Below are 23,347 nucleotides of genomic sequence, written 5' to 3'. Positions count from 1 at the left end.
GTTGTAATATGGTAATAATAGCCTAATACTAACTTTATTGCAATAATTGAGCATTGACCATGATTTATTTCTCCCTGTTATGTCAAAAAAAAAAGTGCAAAAAAAGTGCAAGGAAAGGAGTAGTGACATTACATTTTACCGCAACAATTTAATCTACGATATTGCTGCATCCCTTAAACATTGTTCATGTGTAAAAAATATCAAATATATAGAGATTCATTTATTCTATTTCTGCTTGAATTTTCATTTAGAAGCCTGAAAATAGTAGGAATAAAATATGATTATTTACCCTCTTTAATTTGTATTTGTAGCAGATGGGAGTGACAAAAAAAAATGATCATATTGGTCATGGAGCACTAGTATTTTGTTGTTTGATGGGGTCACAAAATAACCTCTGTGAGCTTGAAATGGACTTTATCAAACTAGTGTCATAGAAATAAAAAATAATAATAATTTATTACCGACAGAAAATGTCTAGAAAAGGGATAAAAAAAATTATTATTATTATTTAAAGGCCATTTTCTTGGAGAGAGAGAGAAAGTAATATGGAGACTAGTTAAAGGTCTCCATCCAATATTAGTAATGAATCCACAACAATGGAGGAAGAGGAGGCATTGAACATATCAGAAAATGTGTAGAGCAGATAAACCCAATTATTATTATTATTATTATTATTGAATTGATGAGTAAAAAAATTAAGCTATCCCTTAAAAACAATAGCATAGCCTGGGGAGGCTTGATGATAATAATAATAATAATAATACTTGCATGCTCATTTGCTAAACAATTAACATATATATATATATATATATATATATATATATGATGACCTCTAAAAGTTTCAGAACAAAATCCAACACACCTTTATTACCCTGGAATCATTTTATTATTTGGAAGCAAAAATACCATTTTCTTTAGATATAGATTGATATAGATTGATGGTTTAGGGAGCAAAATGTTGTGAACTCTATCAACATATGAGGTGCACTAATAGTTTATATATAATATTATTAGTTTGATTTGATTACCTTTCAAAGTTCAATCTATAGCTTCTTCTTCTTCTTGAGACGTTTTTGTAAGTTTAAAGGTGCCTCCTGATGATGATGGGTTGCTCAGACAGACACGCTGAAACTACTAAAGCAAGAACAGCAGCAGCAACAGCCAACACAACAACAAATTTTAAATTTAGCTGCCTACCATCTATGTTCCTAACCGATTCAACTGTTGCCCTAGAATCTGTAGTCTCACTTGTGATGCCAGCTGAATTATCATCATCATCATCATCATCTGCTGTCTTCTCCATCTGAAAATATCCAAACAAAATTATTGTCTACTGTTAGTAAAAAGCCACTCACTATGGTTTGAATCCAATTAATCAAAAGATGATTTTCAGGAAAAACAAAAATAAAATGAGGAGGACAGTTGATTGGCTAGCATACTTTATTAAGACTGGCAGCTGCCGATACTACTTCTTTAATATCATTCAAAGATGTTGTTGTTGTTGCTGCTACACTCTCAATTTCACACTTAGAGACCACAAATTCTTGACCATTGACACTATCATCTCCTACGGGTCTAGGATGATGACGACGACGGACCTTGTCATTCAGAAGCTTATTCTCCTTCATCAATGAAGTGATCTGCACACAACATTTCCCTACCCAGTTAGCTTAAAACCCCTACACATAATATATATATAAGGATCCTATTTATACCGCATAAAGAATAAGTTAAAAGTCGCACAGATCAACTTTTGTTAAATAATACTTCTATTGACTAAGACAAGTCCATATTAATCCGATAACAATTAATGACATGAAGATGCACTAATGATCTACAAATTTATCAAAGGGAAAAGAAACAAATAAAAAATAAACCTGCTTGCAGAGGCGCTCCCTTTCAATGGCTAGTTGCATGACTAGATCCGTGATCATCTTAGACCGGAGATTAATGGTCTTAGCAGTTGCAGCTTTTGTTTCCTCAGCTTGGTATACTGATGTTTCCAGGCATTCTATTCTGTCTCTCGAAATATTTAATTCTTCATTCAGCTCTGCGTTGAACTCTGACAACGTAATACACTTCTCCTCCGTGCTTTCTGCACGACTTTCGGCTTTTGAAACTCTCAACTTCAAATCCTTAATTACGTTCTCCATATCAAATATTATTGCGTCTGACATGTTCTGCTTCTCTTGACTAGCTTCCGCTGAGGCTAATGCATGCTGCAACTGGATATCTGTTTCCCTCAACTGCCTTTCGAGAGACTCAACATTCTTACAAGTGTTTCCAGTTCTTGTAAGAATCTTCATCTCCTCACTGAGTTTACTATTTATTTCAGTAAGCAGTTCACACTGTGATTCAGCGATCACAGCTCTGCTTTCAGTTATAAGATTTGTTTCTTTTAGATCCTCTATTGTCCTTTCAAGCTTACCATCTTTCAGTTGGTTCTCAAGCGAATTTATTCTCTCCCTCAAAGTTAAGTTTTCGGAATCAAGTTTAACTATTGCAGTCTCATGAACTGTCAATTTCTGCATAGAATCTTGAAGCTGGGATCTCAAGGTCCCTTCACGATCCATTGAACCACTTCGATTAAACTGAGCAATCTGGAGCTGACCCAATATTTCTTTTGATGTTCCCATCAGGATCTCAGAAGCATTTCCTGCCTCAAACAAATTTTCTGAAATGGTTTCTTCTTCTTCTTCCAAGAAAACAATTTTTTGTTCGGATGAGTGCAACCTTAATTTAAGCTCCTCTTCAGTCTGTCTTGCCTCAGATAACTTCGTCTCAAGTTCCAACTCTCTGGCCAATGATTGTTCTAGCATCCTCAGAAATTGCTTCTTTTGTTCAGCAGTTTGCATTTTTATATTTACATTCTGGTTCAACAATCCACCACCATCTTTCAAATGATTATCCATGCCTTTTCCTGTAAAATGAATGAGGATCATCAGAATTCCAAGTGTGACTAAATGAATTTCAAATTAAACATGTAAATCAAGGAGTAAAATACAAATTACTTTTACCTTACTATGATTCAAATTAGACATTAGATCATTGATACCTCATTCAGTCTTGCAGTGAACATCACCATTTTTATTAATCATGTACCCAATATATTTTTTATTTTTTTAAAAAAGAATCATGTGTGTATATATATATATATATATATGCACAAGGTTTGAAGCACTTCAGGCGTAGAAGAAGAAGAAGAAGAAGAAGAAGAAGAGTAAATGCATAATGTTTCCAAGAACCAAAATAAAATGAATTGTGCAGAAGCAGAAGATACAAAAGTGACTTACGATTTTCTTCTCCGGAGAAACTAGACAAGATTCTAGAGAAGGCTGAAGATTGGTCTCTTAAACCTGAGAGCTGGTCTAGTGATTGGTGCAGTGAATGTTGAGAATCACGCATCTTGTCATCCATTTCTTGGTAAGTTTGTTCGGAGTGTTTAAAGAAAGACATAACCCCACGGGTATTATCGATCTCTCTCTGGAGACTAGTCACGAAGTCGTTCAATTCATTCATCTCCGAGTCGAGAGTTGCTAACAATAGATCAAATTCCAAAGCCTTTTCAGCAGAATCTGCGGAGATATGCTCATTTTCTAAAGCAAATGCCTCATAGTGAGTTTCCCTTGTTGCTACATGCATTGCCAGTATGCTCAAGTTAACGAGCTTTTCTGAACAACATGCTAAATTGAGTTCAACTCTTGTTATAGCTTGGGTAGCAGCTCCGACTTGATGCAAGATGTCACCACCCCTTTGAAGTGAGTCCATAGTGCCCTCCTCCTCCTCCTGCTGCTGCTGCTGCTGCTGCTGAGTTATTTTGAGGGTGTTTGACAGGCGGTAAATAGAATCAGCAGGATCCATCATAATAATTCAGAGCTGGGAAAGCACCTGCAGAAAGCCATGGAAAGAAGACATATAGATATTTCAATAAGAGATGCATGCATTTCTGTCTAGAGTGAGTATAAAGTATTGATCTATGTAATTGATGATGGCGGCCAGTATTATTGTCTGTATTAACAAAACAAAAAAAAAAAAGGCAGGGCAGGGTAGGGTAGGGTTTCAATTCCGTGCAGCAAGCAGTGAGAAAGAGAAAGAGAAAGAGAAAGAGAATGAGATCGAGATGGCCATTAGGATAGGATGCATACATAGATACATACCGGGGTGGGGGAGGGGGGAAGAAGAAGAAGATGATAGGTACAAACAAACAAACAAACAAACAAACAAACAAACTAGGTATGTATCCTGAGAGTGCAATGCAATATTAATCCCATTACTCTTGGCTCGCTCGCTCGCTTTCATCAATCACATTTTCGCATTCATCATCTAAGTATTGATCTATCATGTCATGTATTGTCATGTGAAGATCTATCTATATATATTATCCTGAACTCAAGTGTAAGCAATTAAGCAAGCAAGGCAAGGCAAGGCAAGGCAAGGGGGTAACAAAGAAATAAAATCGAGAATTCTAGAAGAAAAATGAAATGAAATGAAAATAGGTAAAGGATCATAATGCAATCACCTTGTCAATCCTTCCTTCCTTCCTTCCTTCCTTCCTGGGGCTTTGCTTTGCCGATAAACAAAACCTGACGCTGACTGACGGACGGAGACCGAACGTATAGCAGTAGTGGTGCCTTTCTTTCTTTCTCTCTCTCTCTCTCTCTGTATGTTTATGTTGGAGTTTCTTCTTCTCGGAGAAATGATGCGGTTAGGGCGCAGAAGAACTTTTCATTTGTTTTTTTTTTTTATAACAAAAAGGACACGATATTATTGTCTAAATTCTAAAAGCTTTATCACCGGCCGGCCCACCCCATAAATAAAAAAACATAATAAATAAATAAATAATATGCATGTCGTCAATAAGTCAGTCAGGCAGGTGAGGACATGTGGAGACTGTCTGTCGCAGGAGCTTCTTCCATCTCATTAATTACATACACACTGTGTACTTTATTTATAATTTGTTTTTTATATTAAATACATATCAAAAGCATACTTGTACATAAACACATATAAAATTTTGAATAAATCTATAAACAAAAATTGGTCCCTTCTAAAATGGGAAGGATGATGACATACATACATACATACATGTAAGTCCTATCCTATGTGCCCTATCACTCAAATATAAGTGAATTTCTTCCTCTTCTTCTTTTTCCTATTTTTTGTGTGTTGTAATATAGACTATAGTTGTTGTCATTTTTTTTATTGTTTAATTAATAATAACAATAATGAAAATATATGATGCATACAGCAATTTAATCAAACAATGGAGAAGTTGAATGAAGTAGTTAGCTCCTCAGAAAGCCTGGAGGGATTCCCAATGGTGGTGACAAAGGGAACCAGCCTGCGGTAGTCTCTCCTTCGTCCCAAGGCACAATTATCGAGCACCCGTCCCAGTATGAGCCTCGTGTTTGTTAAAGCTTGTTCTCTCATCGACGATGATGATTCATAGATGCTGCTTGAATGTGGTGGTGTTGTTGAAATAGCTCCAAATCCACTCCCACTTCCAATTCCAATTGCATACTGTAAAGGTAAAGGTAAGGGACCGAAGCTATTCCTTCCTCCTCCTACTACTCCCCCCTTAAAGGATGTCTGTGTTGCCATAAACTTCTCTTGTGCTGCTGCTGCTGCTGTTGTTGTACCACCGTTAATGCTCTCAAGTGACCCAGGATCTAGTGGGAATGACCCACCACCACCACCACCACCACCCAAGGAGCTACAGCTCTGCAGGAGGGCTTCCAAAACGCTCAGTGCCTCCCAACACAGTGTGCTCTCCACTAGCTGTGACACGATTGCGTACATATGCGGGCTTTGAGATGCATCCATCGGAGTATGCTCCAGCAATGCCTTCAGCATCAGGAGTATCACTCTTTGATATTCACCCGGCCCTTTCTCCAGAAGTCGTAGCAGATGCCCAAATGCCAGCCCCGAGTGTTTTGGGAACCACTCGTTCGCTAACAGTGGCGACACGCATGCCAATAGATTCTCCACGCTCTTTATTTCCCCTTGCGAGTATATCATGAACACCGTCGCTAGTCCATCAAATGACTTGGCTCTACACCAGGTTGCCAGGTTGTCTGCGACCGAGCAAGCCTTTTCGTAATCATGTTGTTGGATTGGAGAAGAAGACGACGTGGGCGGCCGCCCCACATTCGCGGCGCCATCCTGACCCAGCTGCAAGCAGAGCCAGGGGAGCAATCCTGTTATGTGCATTAACAGTCGAGTCTCTGCATTCCCGAATATGGAATCGCACGAGGGTACTGTTATCCGAGATAGAACCTCGATGGAAACTCCATGGCTAACCGTAGACATGAGCCCTTTCAGCACGAGAGGCTGCACTCCTTCAAATAATGTAGCCACTCTTTGGAAGTCCGATGACGACGACGATGATGATACACCGCCATCAAGCTCGTCTCTAGGCATACTAGAAAGGAGTACATTTTCGGTTGTACTTCCCCAAAACGATAAGCGGTCTATCACCCGAGAAAAGAGTTCAAGCACCTGGCAATATACATGAATGAAATCCGTATGCATCATCGCCACGCATCCCCAAAAGAGCTGGGGGTAGAGTATAACCTTCTCAGGCTCCATATTCTCCACCATCACTTGCAAAGTCAACAAAATCTCCATGATGAACCCCAAAACCGTAGGCACGGGATTTCCCAAGCATCGATGGAGACACCGAAGAAGAGATACGCAGGCGTCGCTGGTCACGCGCGGGCGTAAAGAACGGTATATCTGGTGGGAGCGACAGGCGAGATGTCTTGACGTGCACTCCATAGCCCATTTCAGTGCTTCCGCTCCCCAAGTCTCACGAAGATCCCCTTGGAAAATGATGGCATCCACCATGCTCTGAACAAGTGCCGAAAGTAAGGACGCGCTTGGAAGCTCGGGTCTCACCAGTGTGGGATCCTCGTTTTCCCACATCATGCTCCCTCTTTTCGACTGAACGTATTTTATCAGGCTCACAACCTGTTGTTTGTTCTCTCCGTCGTCTTTTTCAACCTCGTACAGCTCTAAATGTCGCCCAGCCAGGGAGTATAGCAAGTTAACTAGCAACTGCTGACAGTGTTCGAGGACAATATCTTCAGAACTGTCCATCGAGACGAAAGTCACGTGGAACAGAAGAGGTAAGTGCTCCCTAAAATCTTCATCGTTTTCGTAAGCAATCTCCGCAAGTAAAATCAAGGCTATGTCTGCATGAGTTAGTATATGTTGCTGGTGCCCTTGCAAGGCCGAATGGAGTTCTTTAGCATTTACAAACCCCCCATGAAATCCGTCTTCGCCAGAGTTTGGAGTGTCGATGAAATAGTCTCCACTATCCCTTGAAACGTGCCGGCTCCTTATACTTCCTGTTGAACTGCGAACTCCCATTAATGGACCAGACATGTTTACCAGAGGTGGGAGAAGCTGGCCCGATCTTCCGACAGTTAAAGGGACGATGTTCATGTTCCCCATATTCCTAAGCGGACTCATGTCAAATGATCCACGCACGAGTAATGGTGACATATGAGGTTGAATCATGTCGACTACCGACGATACTACTTGGGCAATTGAGGGTCCCTGTGAGAACTCCAAAACCGAGTTCCAGTTGGCGTCCGCTTTATTTGCAGTTGGTCGAAATGGTTCTGCACTATCCTCAAGCATTTGCTGTGCCAACTGATAAACCAGATGATCAATCGTACGCTGTGGACAAATTCGAGCTAAATACAGACTCACCCGTTTTGCTACTGAGAAGTAAGTAGCAAATGCACCACTAATTTCAGCAGAGGCGTTTGAATCACAATCTTCGATTCCTTTTGTGATCAAGAAGTCTAGAACGGGGCTAATGTTGCGAGGCTTGCTGGCAATTGTGCTCCATAGTTTCTCAATCTCATCAGGGAATTGATCTCCGTGTCGCCATGTGACATAATAGAGGCTCTTCAGCAATCTATCACTCCAGCCAGATTCCTTGAGTTTCCAGAAATTTAAGTTTTCAATCCAAGGAGCCATGCACGTCAGAACCTGGTGCTGAGCAATTATATCAACAGCATCAAGCTGCCTCTGCATGATCTCTTCACAGAGATGCTGGCTGAGCTTGGGATGATCTTTTGCAAGCTTGCAAGAGAGCTTATACTGAAATTGTTGGTAAGAATCAGGGAGATTACCAACCACAGCAGCTCGATAACTTCCGGAGCCCTCAATTCCATCCTTAACCCATTCTCGGTCTGAAAGAGTCTCAAGCATCTGGAGGGCGTCGTCACGAATCTGCCTAGATGGATCAACCACTTTGTATAGTATCAGGCTCAGAAGTCTTTGAATTTCACAATCTGGAATCTCTTGACGCATGTATACTTCTGCAAGCACACTGAAGTATCCATCAGCTATGGCCGCATCCGAGTAATAACACTGTATGAGAAGGAATCCAGAAAGAAAACAAAAATCACACATTGAAAGAAAGTATCGATCAGGAAAAATAAAATAAAAAATTGATGCAAATGAGAGAAAAAAAAGTACCATCCTAGTGAAAAACAATAATATTACCTGATCTATGCAAGCAGGGAATAAATCCAAATTTGTTAGAAGAAGATTCTTTAGAGCCATTTTGGCCAAGAAAACTCTAAGATGGCCACCTCTGTTCCTATCACGGCCTGCTGCACCGCGTCCACCATCTCCTGCAAACTTAGCATGCGAAGGAGTTCTAGGATCTGCTGGTGAGTAACCAAATGGAGCCCTAGGAGCAGGCTCTATAAATAAACTGTTGATCCATGATATTACTCGTCCACTCATTTTCCTAATATTATCGTCAAAGCAGGGTCCATACAACAAAGAAGCCATAGCGTTTGTCGAAGCCCAGTGGATTGCTTCAATTTGATCATTCATTTCTTTATCAAAAGCAATTTTATCAATTGAATCTTTGGATCTCGAATGCTGACTAGATTTGTAGCGTTCGACTTCACGCCGATAATCACCAGCATTCTCCTGACTCCATGTACTGCCTGAATCATCACCCCAGCTGAAAAGAAGATCAAAAAGTCGTTTTCTTGTTCGAACATCAAATCTTTCTGATTTTGGCTGCACAAATTCAGGTGCTAACGATCTTAGGACAGAGGCAAGTGCATAGCGGAGAAGTTGTGTTTCGTGAAAGCACTCTGGAGCAGCAGTAATGATTTGTCTTGTCGTGTCTTCAATGAATTTCAAACAATGAAGACGAAAGACGGGCTTCCGAGTTAGCATGCCAGGCCAAATCTTCTCAGCAACATTTCGGTATATGTTGGCAATGTGGACACGGAGTTCTTCACGGCGAACCTTTTGACTCTACAAAATACATTCCAACTCTAAGCCATGATTATCATTGACAAGATCAATGAAGTTAAACCTGTTGGAGTATAAACAACGTGGTAGATAGAAGAACTATCATATGCAGAAGTAAATTTCTGAAGATCCTGATTTGGTCTTTCTCTCAATATATCATGTTCCCAAATGAAAAGTGAAGCCCCAAATCACAGGAAAAAGAAAATTTACCTTCCACTTCGGTTTTCCTTCCGTTTCTTGAGAAACCTCGTCAATGAATGCAGCGAGTTCAACAAACATGGTTTCGCATACCTCAAGATGTGAATGCCCAAGAGCCATTGTGGCAGCATGCTGAAAGATCAGGACAAGCAATCAGGAGAAAAGAGGGAACCAACCAAAGTAAAGATCATATCTAGTCGCTAGAATCGGACTAGTAAAGGTACTGGATAAGAACTTCATTCTCTGGCTTCTTTAGTAATTTGTATAGCTTAGTTTAGATTTATTCTCATGTCCAAATTAATTTCTATCAAAATGAATAATAATGTTCTAGAGTTATTAAACACATACCCCAGAACCAGCCAGAACATACCCTTTTGTTTGGCCAAGAAGAATTCCATATTGAAATGTAAAAAGTACTCTTTAATTTTAGAAGTAGCTCACTCTAGAACAATATTTAATCGAATACTTGTGTTTGTGCCTAGAAAATAAAGGTAGTTCTAGCATTCCACACTTACTATATGAGTTTCAGACCCAGATTTTAGTGAGGGAAAAATAAGATGAAAGAGATCTTTAGTAGCTGCTAGCCCACTGGATTCCTTACTGTCTGGAGGACATGAACATGCAAACATAGCATACATAAGCCACTGATCTAATTTATTGTCTGCATCCTGTGATTGATTGGACTTTCCGCCCAGCTCAGCAGGAGTTATGTGAACCAAACGTTGAATGACTTCTATCCTGCAAATAGATATATGAAGTCACTAGTAGATGGATGTATATGGATTTCAAAAACCATATTTCAGACTTGACATTATTTTTTCAGATTTTATAAGACATTTTTCATGTGAAGTATAAAGATGTGGGCAATACAACTTCATCCTAGAGGTGCTCCAGCTTGAAGGGTATTTAGCAAATTTAGATGAAAGGGTTGACATATGATTGTGAAAGACATCATTTTGATTGTTAACAAAAGGAAGGAGTTTATTCCTTTTGTCATATAAATTGGGCATGCAAGAGATATTGTGTGCACGCAACCTAAAATGGGATGGAAGTAGTATAGTTGAAGAATAGTGAAAGAAGCATAATAAGACACTTTTAAAAATGTTAACTATCTTTGAAGTATTAATTCCTTTAAAATAACTTGGAGGTCATGGCTGTGGGATGTGGGGTCATGCTATCTTCCTACATTAACAAAAAAAAAAGTATTAATTCCTTTTAATGTACCAATCTTCCTACACCAATGGACAATGAAGTGGTTATTACTATAGAAACCAGTCCAAGGCTTCAGTGCTAAAATCTATTCTCAGTTAAACTGGAAGACTTGGGAAGATAAAGTATTTTCTTTGGCACATACATACATTGGGTATTGCCTAACAACAAATTGCTTACTTTGCTGCCTGAACAGAGTTGGGGCAAAGATCAGCTGCATATTTGACGAGTTCACTAAGACATCGAGCCCATCTATTCTTATCAGGACTCTCAAACAAGATGGACTGAAGTGTAGCATCTGGAGGGATTGCTTCAAATTCTCGTCTTAAGTCCAAAGGGCGGCCAGAATCCCAGTAACAGCTTTGAACAATATCATCCTGCAAAACTTAAAGGTGTGTAGTCATTATAATTGTAAAGCTACAGTGTCCTGCATAATTAATTCCTCAGATGAGAGAGTTTGAGAAACACAGCTCACCCCATTCTCTTCCAGAACATCAATAATCAAAATTGGTTCAGCTTCATGTCTTATAATGTTATCACAACGACCATTCATTGAAAACTCTCGAATATCATTTCTCAAAGCACGAACACAGCGCAATAATTCTAATGCTGTATGTCTGATCTGACTATCCACAGAACTGAGAAATATGAGGCCAACCGCATCTATCTCTAAAGTACGGAATTCAATTGCTTCTCCAGAATGATGAAAAGAAGATCTCCTGAAGGCATCAACTTTCTGCATATGCTTTGGCTTTGTCTCCTGAGCATCCTTTTCTAGCCTATCCTCCAATAGACAAGATCTCCAAAAGCGCATGAGCTCTAAAAGGCGTCCAAGGGATGTTTGAATAAGAAGAGGGTATTCATCAGGAAGCCGAAGGATGAAATTTGCCATTCCCCTCATCACTGCAAAGCGGCGGTGTGGAAGGTATTTAACAATCCTATTCAGAACTTGCACTGCTTCCTCACGAACTCCCGGATCAATGCTTATGCCGTGTTGAGGAATTATTTCAGTTATTTTGTCACTTCGTCCGACTTCTTCAATTAGATATGGTATACACTTCAGGACAGAATGGAAAAGATATCCTTGAGACTTTTCCCTGGTGACAGCATCTAAACGGATGAACATGAATTACTAATGTATGACACAGCATAAAACAACAAAGTACTAATAGAAACCATACAAAAGCAGGGGTAGAAGTCAAGCGTAATGTATTTATAAGAACTGGAGATACATTACAAGCCTTAGAAACCCATGTGTGGATTACTACAACAAAAACCAGGTTTAGATTACAACATGGGTCCTTTGAATTCTTAGAAATCCAGAAGCAAGAAAAGATCAGTGTTTATTACAGGTCTAAAGAAAATGCCAAAGCTTGAGGGTCTGGCATAGGAAAATGGAGGAAAACAAGTATTTCCTGATGTAGATACATGCCTAGACCTACCAAAGTAGAAAACTGAAAAGTGAATGCCTCCTAATTTTCATCTGGAGATAAAATCCAGTGTGTCTCCACACAGCGCTTCAAAACTATTAGCTGGATCAGCTAATCACAAGAAAGAAATGCGTAAATTTAAAGAACACAATAATATGTGTCCTCAAAGGAGCATTTCAGTTATGGGTCTTATCAAAGAACTAAAATATCTTCTTTAGGATCAAAGGTATCATTGGAATGTATACTCAATGACAACTCTGACCAAAACAAAATGAGCCACGGAGAATAAATTGTTCATAGTAAAACACATCTGCATGGATAGAAACATGGAAATTTCCTGCACATCATAGTTAGTACCCAATCAGATAATAGTAGTGAAAATAGGCAAGATTAAAAATGTTAACAACTAGCTCAAGTGGTGAAGGGTCTATCTTAAGAGACCAAATGTCTTAGAACCAAATCACTCCTATTTAAATGGGGGTCATGACATTGGGGGTCATGACATTGGGGGCCATGCTAGCCGACCCCGAGAAATAAGCCGAGGTCCCGAAAAAATAGACAAACTTATTGAAGGGAATAAATGTGCTTCATTAATCAGAGAGAACTACGGATTTTGTTTGCATTGGAAAATCACTCAGATCGAGAAGAAAAAGGATTTCACCTATGGTAGTTCTTGAAGAAGTGAGAAGAGCCTGACTATAAATTCTGTGGCAAGACCTCAAAATTAACTCAATAGCCGTCTTTATTTTTTGAATGTAGTGGCTAATGTCATGACCTTCAATCGTTAGGGAAGATGGTTAAGAAGACAATAAACAAAAGAAACACAAAATTAAAACATTTTATGATATTAAACATAATCAGAGTCACCATGAAGTTCCAGGCCAGCATGCTTGCTCGATGGAGACATAACAATTACAAGAAGTGCACGAAGACCAATAACCTTAGCTTCACTTGAGCTGTCTTGTTTCAGAAGTTCCAAAATCATGTGGTTCATGGAAAAATCAAGATTATGTTCTGCTATAGTTACACAGAAGTCAACAAGTTTATCATGTTGGACATCCTGAGTAAGCATGCCTTTCTTGAGGATAGTTAGCAGTTGTGATGTCACACTATCTAGGTAGTCCCAAACACGGTTTGATTGTTGGTAATCCCCATGAACAGTCAGGTAGAACCTCAAAACTCGATGAAGACAGTCCAATGCCATGAAACGGTGATTCTTATCCTGGAATAATATGTAACACGTTAAACGAAAGGATGTAGTATTAGAACCATTTCCTTCCTTTCGCAGGAAAAGATTAACATTAAGGAAGTGCATAAGGACTCAAGCAACTCGTATTGAAGATAGAATCACCAAACTTACCCTCATATGCTTGTAGATCTGCTCCATGTGGGAGCTAAAATTATTGAGGAACATAGTAGGATCACCAAGACAAAGAAGAAGAGACACCAGAGGGTATGCAACCTAGAATCACAAATAACCTAAGTAAAAGATGAAAACAATAAATAAATAACATGCACAAATCTATGGAAGGAAATATATGTTAAAGGGCTGTGGAACATAAATGTTATGCCTTCAAACAATGAAATAAGTGTAAGCTCTTTACTTCTTTTTTAAGGAGTTTTATAGCACTAAAAAATTGTGAACTCTAAGTGCATCCACTTTTTTACAAACAAAGAGCAGGAAAGAAAAAATCAGACATATACAAAAAAAAATAAAGGTTAAGATAAGAGCTTTTAGGAGGAAGATAGAACCCTATCGTGTTAGGGAGAATATAACGAGGAAGAGTGATAAATTCCAACAAGAGGTTTTAACTAAATCATTTTCATAGCTACACTTAACAACTAATGTTTATTTATACTATTTTGATAACCGTTACTTTATTCCCGACACTTATCATAACCGGTAGCCTTCCCCACTGTTCACTTCCACCATAGGACATTAACCCTAAAACCCTTCCCCCTTGTATCAAAAGGTTCTTGATACCAAGGTCTCCACCCGTCTTCCTGTGATTGTCCATTTAACAAGATGAGACGATCTTGATGAGTTAGTGTAGAACCAAAGGAAGTTCCTCAAATCAATTTACTGCCAGTCGAAGGGTGTACTATCTTGCAATAACATCTAATCCGTTTATACTTTATAGTACTAACAGAAGAAGACCACCATCCAGTTAATTTAATAATCAGGAGATAATGATCTAACAATGATCAAATGTTAACAAGTTTGTCTGGATGAAACATTGTCCCTAAAGGCTTTGTCTTGTTTTTCTAAGCAATTGGCCCATGACAAGGAAACCCAAAGGAAGTGCTCACTTTTCCGAAACTATTCACTGTACTAATTAAGGACCTCCTTCTAAAAAGAAAGAACCTCAATGTAAGAATTCCTTCAAATGGTAGCCAAAATGTTACCACTCAATTAGAAATGCATAATACATAACATGTTAAGAAGATGTTTGATGATAACTCACAGCTATATGCTTGCTTCGTTTGTCCATCCAGTGCACAAGCTGCATTCTTATTCGAGAAAGTGTTTCATACCAAAAGGAAAGAGCATGTTCCGCTGCTGAAGGAGGCCATTGGCCCTTCCCACTGTCTGCTAGAGGTGCTAGAATGTTCGAAAGCATATTGCATAATGCATGGTAAAGTTCACTTTTCCGTTTATGGGGAGCTCGATTAAGAGGATTTGCTTTTGCAACAAAGGAGGCAGATGCATTCAGTCCTCCAGTCTTGACCTGGTAGCACACTACTGTTATGTACGTGTGGATATGAAAATATAACAAGTTTTTTCATATGTTACCCCAAGTTTCAAATAGCGCATCCCATTGATGATACTGAGTGTTTCACTACGGGCAACACTTGTATCAATTCGACGAGTATTGAGCTCCATGAAAAAACGCTCTGTCACAGGGCTGAACCTGTTGAAAAAAAGGAAAGGTTTTAAATTGTTTATTAAAAATAACCAGAGATGGGTTTCCATAACTCATTTTCCATTTTCTACTCTTCATGTCTGAGAACCTGTAATCAAACTGCAACTTCCAAGACTCTTAAGTCACATTTTTGGTTCCCCGTGGAAAGTACGACTTTCGAGTCAATTGTGTTGGTAATGAAAATTCTTTATTTCCAACAAATCACAATCAGCACACAGTTTAGATATCATGACCACAACAAAGAGTACAAAGAAACTCCCAAAATAGGTAATTGGAAGGAAAAAATCTAATCAGAGGCATCACCAACATAGCATGATCCTATTAATATGCTCCTCTGCTTTCCTCATCTCAGTAGAAAAATAACCCATTTAACTAGTGAAATCACCATAGACAAATTTTATAAGTAAACTTAATGTGAAAAAGATAACTAGGAGAACCATGCGCCCGACCTAGCTCAACAAAGCCTTTCCCTAATTAGATAGGATAAGCACAACAACAGAAAACATGGAGCATTGACACGATGAAGTATAAAAATATGGGATTGACCAAACATACTGATGAATAGTGCAAGTAAAGATAAGAAAATCAGTAATCTATATAATTACCTGATTCGAGACAGAGCACCAAGGAGTTGTGCAACAAGGTCCAGAAGTAAGCCTCGCAAATCAACCAATGAAGGATATTCAACTTGACTAACAACCCTGAAAGTAGTACCAGAAGCGTGAAGATCAGCATTTAAGAGAAAAAATGTACTCGTTTATATAATTTAATCTTCAAGTTTTCCTTTTCACCCATCTTTCTTAATGCATTATGTGTTACATCCAGTTATATAGGCTAAGACTTCTCATACGTATCATCAAACAGATAACAAGTGGGACACTACAACAATGTGCGGTGTGCTAAAAGGAAACTTTTTTTTTTCACAGCGAACTTCTGGGTCAAATGAATTACTTGGGGAGCAAACAATAGTATCACGAATGATTGGAAACCTATCCTTCTTATCACGTGGTTGACGATTTGGAAAGAAAGGAACCGTAGAAATTTCCAAGGGAAAAGGTACGACACTGAAAGAATCAAGGGCTTCATGCTTTTGCTTCTATTAGGAAAAGAGGGTTTTGTACGGAATGAAAATTCCTTGATCTTATTGGCATCTAACCCTTCTTTTTGTTTTATGTTTTTTATTTTTCCCCCACCCCCTTCTCTGTAATGTTCAAACGCTTCTTGCGTTTTTTTTCAATAAAATGTTGACATTTAAAAAAAAAAGAAAAAAAAACTGGGCAAGGAACAATTCTAGTTTAACATATTAACTCTTCTAGTTTCTACACAATAGTTAAAAGAAACAACTTAATTGCTGCATGGGAGACAAAACAATTCTAACATACAAAGCAGTTTAACCTGCATATGCCTTGCACAACAAATCATCAAATAGTTCATTCTAGCATGTCAGTTAGATGATACTCCTCAGCATGATCTATCTTACCTGTCAGCATTGATTAGCCAGTCAAAGACAAAATTTTCAAGCCCAACCCAGAGTTTCTCTGTGATGAGAACCAGTAAATTTCAGAGGACAATAATACGATAATCATATAAAAAATGGGTACAATTGAATGAGGAAACCTGTAAGTCCTTCTTGCGGACAACACTCCACAAATCGGATACATGCAGAGCAAAAGATACACTCAACTGCAAGCTGGTCATAAGTAAGAACAATAAGCTTCAGATAACATGACTACATGCTCATAACACATACATCTTAGGGAAAAAAAAATGCTTGCCATAATTATTTAAGTATACAAAATTAGCCTTCAAAGGCCATTCTACCAGATAACGAACTTTCAGTATTTGTATTTAAAAGATTTAAGATTGTAGAACAAGTCATACTGTCAGGACAGATTGTAAGATTCTGCAACAAATTTATATCCTATACAAATTCCACAAATAATTTACTACACAAATTGCAGGTGTCCATTAAAAAAAATTAGTCGGTGTACATGTGTGTCTATTTAGAAAATAGCATCATTGAGCTCAAATAAGAGTAACATTCCTTTTCCTTCGTTCCTTCCATGTGATATGCATGAATTTTATTCAAAGAGGACAATGTATTAAAGAGATTGGCAGCTTAAATGAACCTATTTCCAACCTTTCTCTGAAATGTGTATGCATCATTTGCACTTTTTGGAGATTCACTGCAAGAAAATTACAGGTAATAAAAATAAGACTAACAATGTAATCTGCTAAAATATGATGAAACAATTATACACTATAAATACCCCATACTAAGAACAATTCATTGGCAAGAAAAAGCTGCAAGCATTATCAGATTTACAGATAAGAAGCTAAAATTGGTGAGCATCTAAATAATGCAGGGGTTATACTTCTTGACACCATTTCATTCAGTGTGTAAAAAGAAAGTATCTAGATTCAAGCCTAGAGAGACTATGCTTCTAAATCTGTCAAAGAAAAAATTGTCAAAAACCTTATATGAATCTTCACTGATACCAATTAATATTTGAGATAGTCGACACAGCTTCAGAATTATCATCTACTTTTATGTGAGAAAATCAAGTATCTAATTAGACTGCATGCATATGGGGAAAACCTGGATTTCATAGAAAGAAGCTCTCCCATTGTATAGCCAAAAAAACAATCAGAATATGTTTGATCATTACATTCGGCACTTAACCTGAATCGATTCAATTTTTGAGTGTTTCTTTCTATAAAGCTGGTTTTGATAAATAATAATAATAATAATAAACGAAATGAAATGAAATATAAGAAAATGAACAAGTATTTCACATTTACTTCCATAAAATAAAAAACAATAGTAGTGCACTCACAATTTTTGCATGACATTTAGAAGCTCAGGCATGAGTAGAAGAAGATGATAACATTTATTGGAACATTCCCACTGTGGAAACAGAAACATAATCCCTCAATTGTTCCCAGTAAGAGGCTAGTTTATAGTCATGTTTAAATCACCTACTTTTGTATGCATTGCGTGCTAGTCCCAATAATACTAGTAGTGCGTGTGCAAGTAGCAACTCATTATTTAAGGTATCTCCGTTTCTTTTTTGTTTACATAAAATTGGTTACCAAAATCATGCTTTCATCTCAAGGTGACTGAGCCAATATGACATTCCTAGTGCTAAATGTAATAGAGAGCATGAATATATCCAGTATGAAACGATCAACAAGCAAGAGTTGAGTTATTTAAAAACAATCGCACCTTTCTCTCCACCTAAGAAGAGCTTCGAGAAGAGGTACTGGTGTATGTCGTGCCACCATAGCCAGGGAATCCAGAACTTGCTCATAAGCAGGATCAGATGGTCGCAGGTATTGGCCATCCTACAATTGCAAAACCTCCTTAAGTGCAAAGGCCAGTTCACAGAAAGAATCCAATTGCTTAAAATTGAAGTAGCTTGTATATCATGTATGCAGCGCGTTCCAACAGAAGAATCGTCGCATCCCATGAATAATAAAAAAATAAAAAAATGTAATGACAAATGATAAATTCCTATGACCTGTGCTTGAGCAGTTTCGATCCGCCGCCTTGCCAAGGGGAGGAATCGCTGCAGAAGAGCATCAACGATCAGTTTTGCCGCACTCCCAGGCTTCATTATCCTAACACAATCGCATCATCATCATCATCATCATCATCGTCGTCGTTGGAGTTTAAAGTCTTATGTCTCAGTTAACACTGGATTTCCCCAGCTTCTCCTCGTATTCTTCTTCCCCATTCATCTTCATCTCCCCCCAGCTTCATATCCATTGCCAACGAAATTAAAAAAAAAAAAAAAAAAACCTTGACAGCTGCAGTTTCTCGATCTGATACCAACTAATTTATTTCGTTTCCGTTGTTTGGGTTTAAAACAGATCTTCGAAAAAATTGCTTTCAAGTTTGACCAAGTAGACTTTTTTTGTATTGGTTTTTATCATATTTAAAAAATAAATAAAAATGATATATCATACCAAAAATAATTATATAAGGGAAATGATATAGGGAACGAACTGGGGGAACGAAATGGTGAGCGAAGCCACCTGGCATGCCACGGAGGAAAGAGAAAAAAATTATATCTCCTCTTTAGCAAACTCTCATATCATTTCCCGCTAATCAAACAAAACCCTCCTTATTCTTCTTCTTCCATTTTCTTCACCCTCGGCAAGCTGTTTATCATCTTCTCCTTCCATTCTTTAGATTCGTCTTCATCCGCGCCGTCTAGCTTCTTCTCCTTACATTCTTTAGATTCGTCTTCATCCTCGTCGTTTAACTTCTTACTGTTCTTGCGTCTTCATCCTCGTCGTTCTTCCGTTCTTTAGTTTCGTCTTCATCCTCGTCGTCTTCTCCTTGCGTTTTGTTTAGATTCGTCTTCGTCACTGTCCGACTGTCCGATTAGCTTCTTCTTCTAATGGTATATCTTCTCTGCCATCATAGCTTACTTTTTTCTTTGTTTTATTGTTCTTCTGTTTGTTTCTTGGATTCACGTTTTTCTGTCGTTATGTGATTGTTATGTGTAGGAACCAATATGTAGCTAGAACTTGTATAAAATTGTTAATATTTTTGTTATTTTCCAGAACCTGTATAAAGCTGTTAATATTTTTGTTGGCTTGTGTTGTCCTCTGTTTTTTTCTATGTTGTCCCGTGTCTTAAACTATGATGTCCCGTGTCTTAAACTATGTTGTCCCGTGTAAATATTGAAGTTGCTCTAAATATTAATATTCTGATGTCATTTGTGTTATTGTAATATGTTGTTCTGTGTTTTAAACTATATTTTTTTCGTTTTAATGCGTTTTATCCAATATGTCTTCCTGCATTTTATTAAATATGTTGTCATGTATTACTGTAATATGTTGTTCATGTGTTGTCATGTATTCTTTGTGCTGATTTCTCTTTTTTGTCTTATGTAGCCCTATGGATGAACCATCATCACCATGTACCGAAGACAAAATTCCCAATGTTGGGATGTCGTTCATTTTTGAAAATAACCTACCAACAATTGGGAACATAAATAGGTATATCTTTTTGTTGTTTATGTAGTTAGACTGTTAATATTATGTTGTTTTTAAAAACCTGTGTAAAACTGTTAATATTTTTGTTGGCTTGTGTTGTCCTCTGTTTTGTTTTATGTTGTCCCGTGTCCTAAACTATGATGTCCTGTATTTGTATACGTTGTTGTCATGTGTTGTAAATATTTAAGTTACTCGAAATGTTAATATTCTATTGTCATTTGTATTATTGTAATATGTTGTTCCGTGTTTTAAACTATATTTTAATGCGTTTTATTGTTCTTTTGTTTGTTTCAAGAGATTCACGTTTTTCTGTTGTTTTGTGATTGTTCATGTGTTGATTTCTGTTTTTTGTATTCTTATGTAGCCCTATGGATGAACCATCATCTCAATGTACCGAAGACAAAATTCCTAAGTTTGGGATGTCGTTTGTTTCTGAAAATGACCTTCGAGAATTTTATAGACAATCAATGGGTTTTGGAGTCCGAAAGTTGGGAACAAGGAATGGACCAGATGGCAAACAGAAATTATCTTCGTTTGTTATTTTGTTTACACTATGTATTACATTATCTTGTCCTATTTTTTACACTATGTTTTAATACTTCGTTTGTTATTTTGTTTTAGGATACTACTACAGCAAGTAATCCTTCTCTAATATCAACACAAGAGGAATGGAATCAACATTTCACCGCCCATCCAGTCTCGACTCAACTATCATTTACTTCATTGTTGTCGGGTCAATTACATCATGTATCTGATTATATGTTTCCCAAAGATAATTCATGTGGGGACAACATCAGAAGATAACTTTGCTTAATAATATGTTTCTCAGTGATAACTTTGTTTTGGATAATATATTTCTCGTTTTAATTGTTTTTTAACTTCGATTTAATTGAAAAATAAAACGATTACAGAAATGTTATATTCATTACTTTATGAATGAAATTTAATAAATCATTACTTTACATTTAGAAAGAAAAGAAGAAACCAGGTTCTAGAAATAGCGTTAGTGTCAAAAATTATAACGGTTCTAGAAACCAATACTATGTTGTTATGTTGTCCCATATTCATAACGGTGTTGTCCTGTGTCTTATACTATGTTGTCCTGTATTTTGTACTATGTTGTCCTGTGTTTATTATTATGTTGTCCTGAGTACATAAATGTTATATTTCTACAACATATACTGCTACTTTAAAATGAAATGTTTCTCATCAACTTTGACAAACCATTCTTAAGAGATCAGCTAACAATACTATTCAATTATAAATATAAACCATTACATTGAATTGAATTAACCATTCTTAGATAATATAATAATAGTTTTGGATTGAAGAGAAAGATGGTGATCAGCTAACAATACTATTCAAAAAGTAACATAAAACCATTACATTACTGTTTCGGATAATTTGGTTTTGTACAACTTTCTGGTCTTGTATTTTAAGTTCATCCGATAAATGTTAGAATCGGATTGTAGAATCCTCGATAGGTATTGGATTCGTAGACAATGAATATTCTTGCTCGCATTTGCTCGGGTTATGCCACAAGTCCACTTAGGATCTCTCTTGTATGTCTCCATGTGCAGCATACATAATACTCCACAATCCTTATAGTTCCCTGCGTCTTGCCAGGTCATTTTCAATAGTCTTGCAACGCATTTGAAGAGTGTGTCAAAAATGCTCAACTTCATATCCGCAACAAAGTTCAAAAACTTGCATCCAATAGTCTTCAATACTGCGTACTTTGAACCCATATCTATACCCTTCGGGAGTGGCCTATTGTCAATGATATCCATTGTGTTCGACTTCGTATTGTAAACGACCAAATAAAAATGAGAATCATAACCTATGGGTAGAAAAATCTGCATCCAAATATCACAGCACAATAATAAAGAAGACATTAGTACTGTAATCAACATAGGACAACATAACTAAAAACATATGACAACATAACTAAAAACACAGGACAACATAGTCTAACACACAAGACAACATAGTCTAACATACAGGACAACATAGTCTAACTCACAAGACAACACAATATTAACAATTTAAGCTTAATATTTATCAACTGTCTTTCTTCCTGTCTTATTTCATAACAACTGCTTTAATCATAACTCTATTATCTTCTCCATTTCCTAATACCTCTGCTTCATAAAATGATATAGATATATCGACAGTTAATCATATACCATAAAATAAAGAACTGATTCAATGAAGATTAAACAAGAGGAGACAGTTAACGCTGCAATAGATCCACAATGAACAGGGGACACAGTAAATGAAAATAGTGCAAAATGATAACTTACCTTTCATCTCTATCTGAAGTTAACACTGTATCTCTATCTGGCTTTTTCCTTTTACCTAAAGTGTTTTTGTTCTTCTCTGTCATTGTTTGATCGGATTCCATTTGAGCGGATATTTAGGGTTAGAGTTTGAGCGGATACTTAGGTTAGGGTTTAAACGGATTTGAGAGTGGGTTTGAGCGGAAATGGTAGTGAGTTTAGCGGAGATAGAATGAAGATTGAAGAGAAGGTTGTTAATCAGAAATGAGAGTGATTTTAGCGGAGGAGATAGATTGAAGATTGATCAGAAATCGGAATGAGATTTTGAAGAGATGGTTGTGTAAAGAATTTTGAGCGTTTTCAGATTGAAGAAAGAGAAAGGGTTGAGAGGAAATGAGAGGAGTTTGAATTGAGGGGTATTATCCTACGTGGAAAAAGAAAATAAAATTAATTAAAATTTGACCTACCTGGCATGCCAGGTGGCTTCGCTCCCCAATTCGTTCCCCCACATTCGCTTCTTGTATCATCCCTCATTATATAATGTACAAAGAGGGATGTTACAAGAAGCGAATGTGGGGGAACGAAATGGGGAGCGAAGCCACCTGGCATGCCAGGTAGGTCAAATTTTAATTAATTTTATTTTCTTTTTTCACGTAGGATAATACCTCTCATTTCCTCTCAACCATTCTCTTTCTTCAATCTGAAAACGCTCAAAATTCTTTAAACAACTCTCTCTTCAAAAACTCACTCCGATTTCTGATCAATCTTCAATCTATCTCCTCCGCTAAAAATCACTCTCATTTCTGATTAACAACCTTCTCTTCAATCTTCATTCTATCTCCGCTAAACTCACTATCATTTCCGCTCAAACCCACTCTCAAATCCGTTTAAACCCTAGCCTAAGTATCCGCTCAAACTCTAACCCTAAATATCCGCTCAAATGGAATCCGCTCAAACAATGACAGAGAAGAACAAAAACACTTTAGGTAAAAGGAAAAAACCAGATAGA

General features: G+C 37.4%; 2 protein-coding genes across 3 annotated transcripts; both read right to left on the bottom strand.

Moving 5' to 3' along the window:
- Positions 1-645: 645 nt before the first annotated feature.
- LOC124921189 (WPP domain-interacting tail-anchored protein 1-like) lies at positions 646-3,884 on the bottom strand. Its single transcript, XM_047461814.1, has 4 exons — positions 3,294-3,884; positions 1,878-2,920; positions 1,440-1,640; positions 646-1,303 (listed from the first exon to the last, which is right to left on the bottom strand). The coding sequence occupies exons 1-4, from the start codon at positions 3,862-3,864 to the stop codon at positions 1,082-1,084; spliced, it is 2,037 nt and encodes a 678-aa protein (XP_047317770.1). The 5' UTR covers positions 3,865-3,884; the 3' UTR covers positions 646-1,081.
- Positions 3,885-5,059: 1,175 nt separating this feature from the next.
- On the bottom strand, positions 5,060-18,812 carry LOC124920325 (protein furry homolog-like). Of its 2 annotated transcripts, XM_047460789.1 has the most exons (17): positions 18,574-18,812; positions 18,279-18,397; positions 17,193-17,238; positions 16,670-16,742; positions 16,533-16,590; positions 15,658-15,753; positions 14,923-15,040; positions 14,594-14,857; positions 13,489-13,590; positions 12,996-13,350; positions 12,790-12,903; positions 11,174-11,808; positions 10,879-11,075; positions 10,005-10,227; positions 9,502-9,621; positions 8,521-9,294; positions 5,060-8,385 (listed from the first exon to the last, which is right to left on the bottom strand). In XM_047460789.1, exons 1-17 carry the CDS (start codon positions 18,667-18,669, stop codon positions 5,257-5,259), a joined length of 6,519 nt encoding a protein of 2,172 aa, XP_047316745.1. In that variant the 5' UTR covers positions 18,670-18,812; the 3' UTR covers positions 5,060-5,256. The 2 variants fall into 2 exon arrangements, with proteins under 2 accessions (XP_047316745.1, XP_047316746.1); XM_047460790.1 differs by lacking the exons at positions 17,193-17,238; positions 18,574-18,812 and having other exon boundaries at positions 18,279-18,386.
- Between the last annotated feature and the right edge of the window lie 4,535 nt (positions 18,813-23,347).

The sequence above is a fragment of the Impatiens glandulifera genome, chromosome 1 (assembly GCF_907164915.1).
Source record: "Impatiens glandulifera chromosome 1, dImpGla2.1, whole genome shotgun sequence".
NCBI lineage: Eukaryota > Viridiplantae > Streptophyta > Magnoliopsida > Ericales > Balsaminaceae > Impatiens > Impatiens glandulifera.
This window is presented reverse-complemented; position numbering and strand designations above follow the sequence as displayed.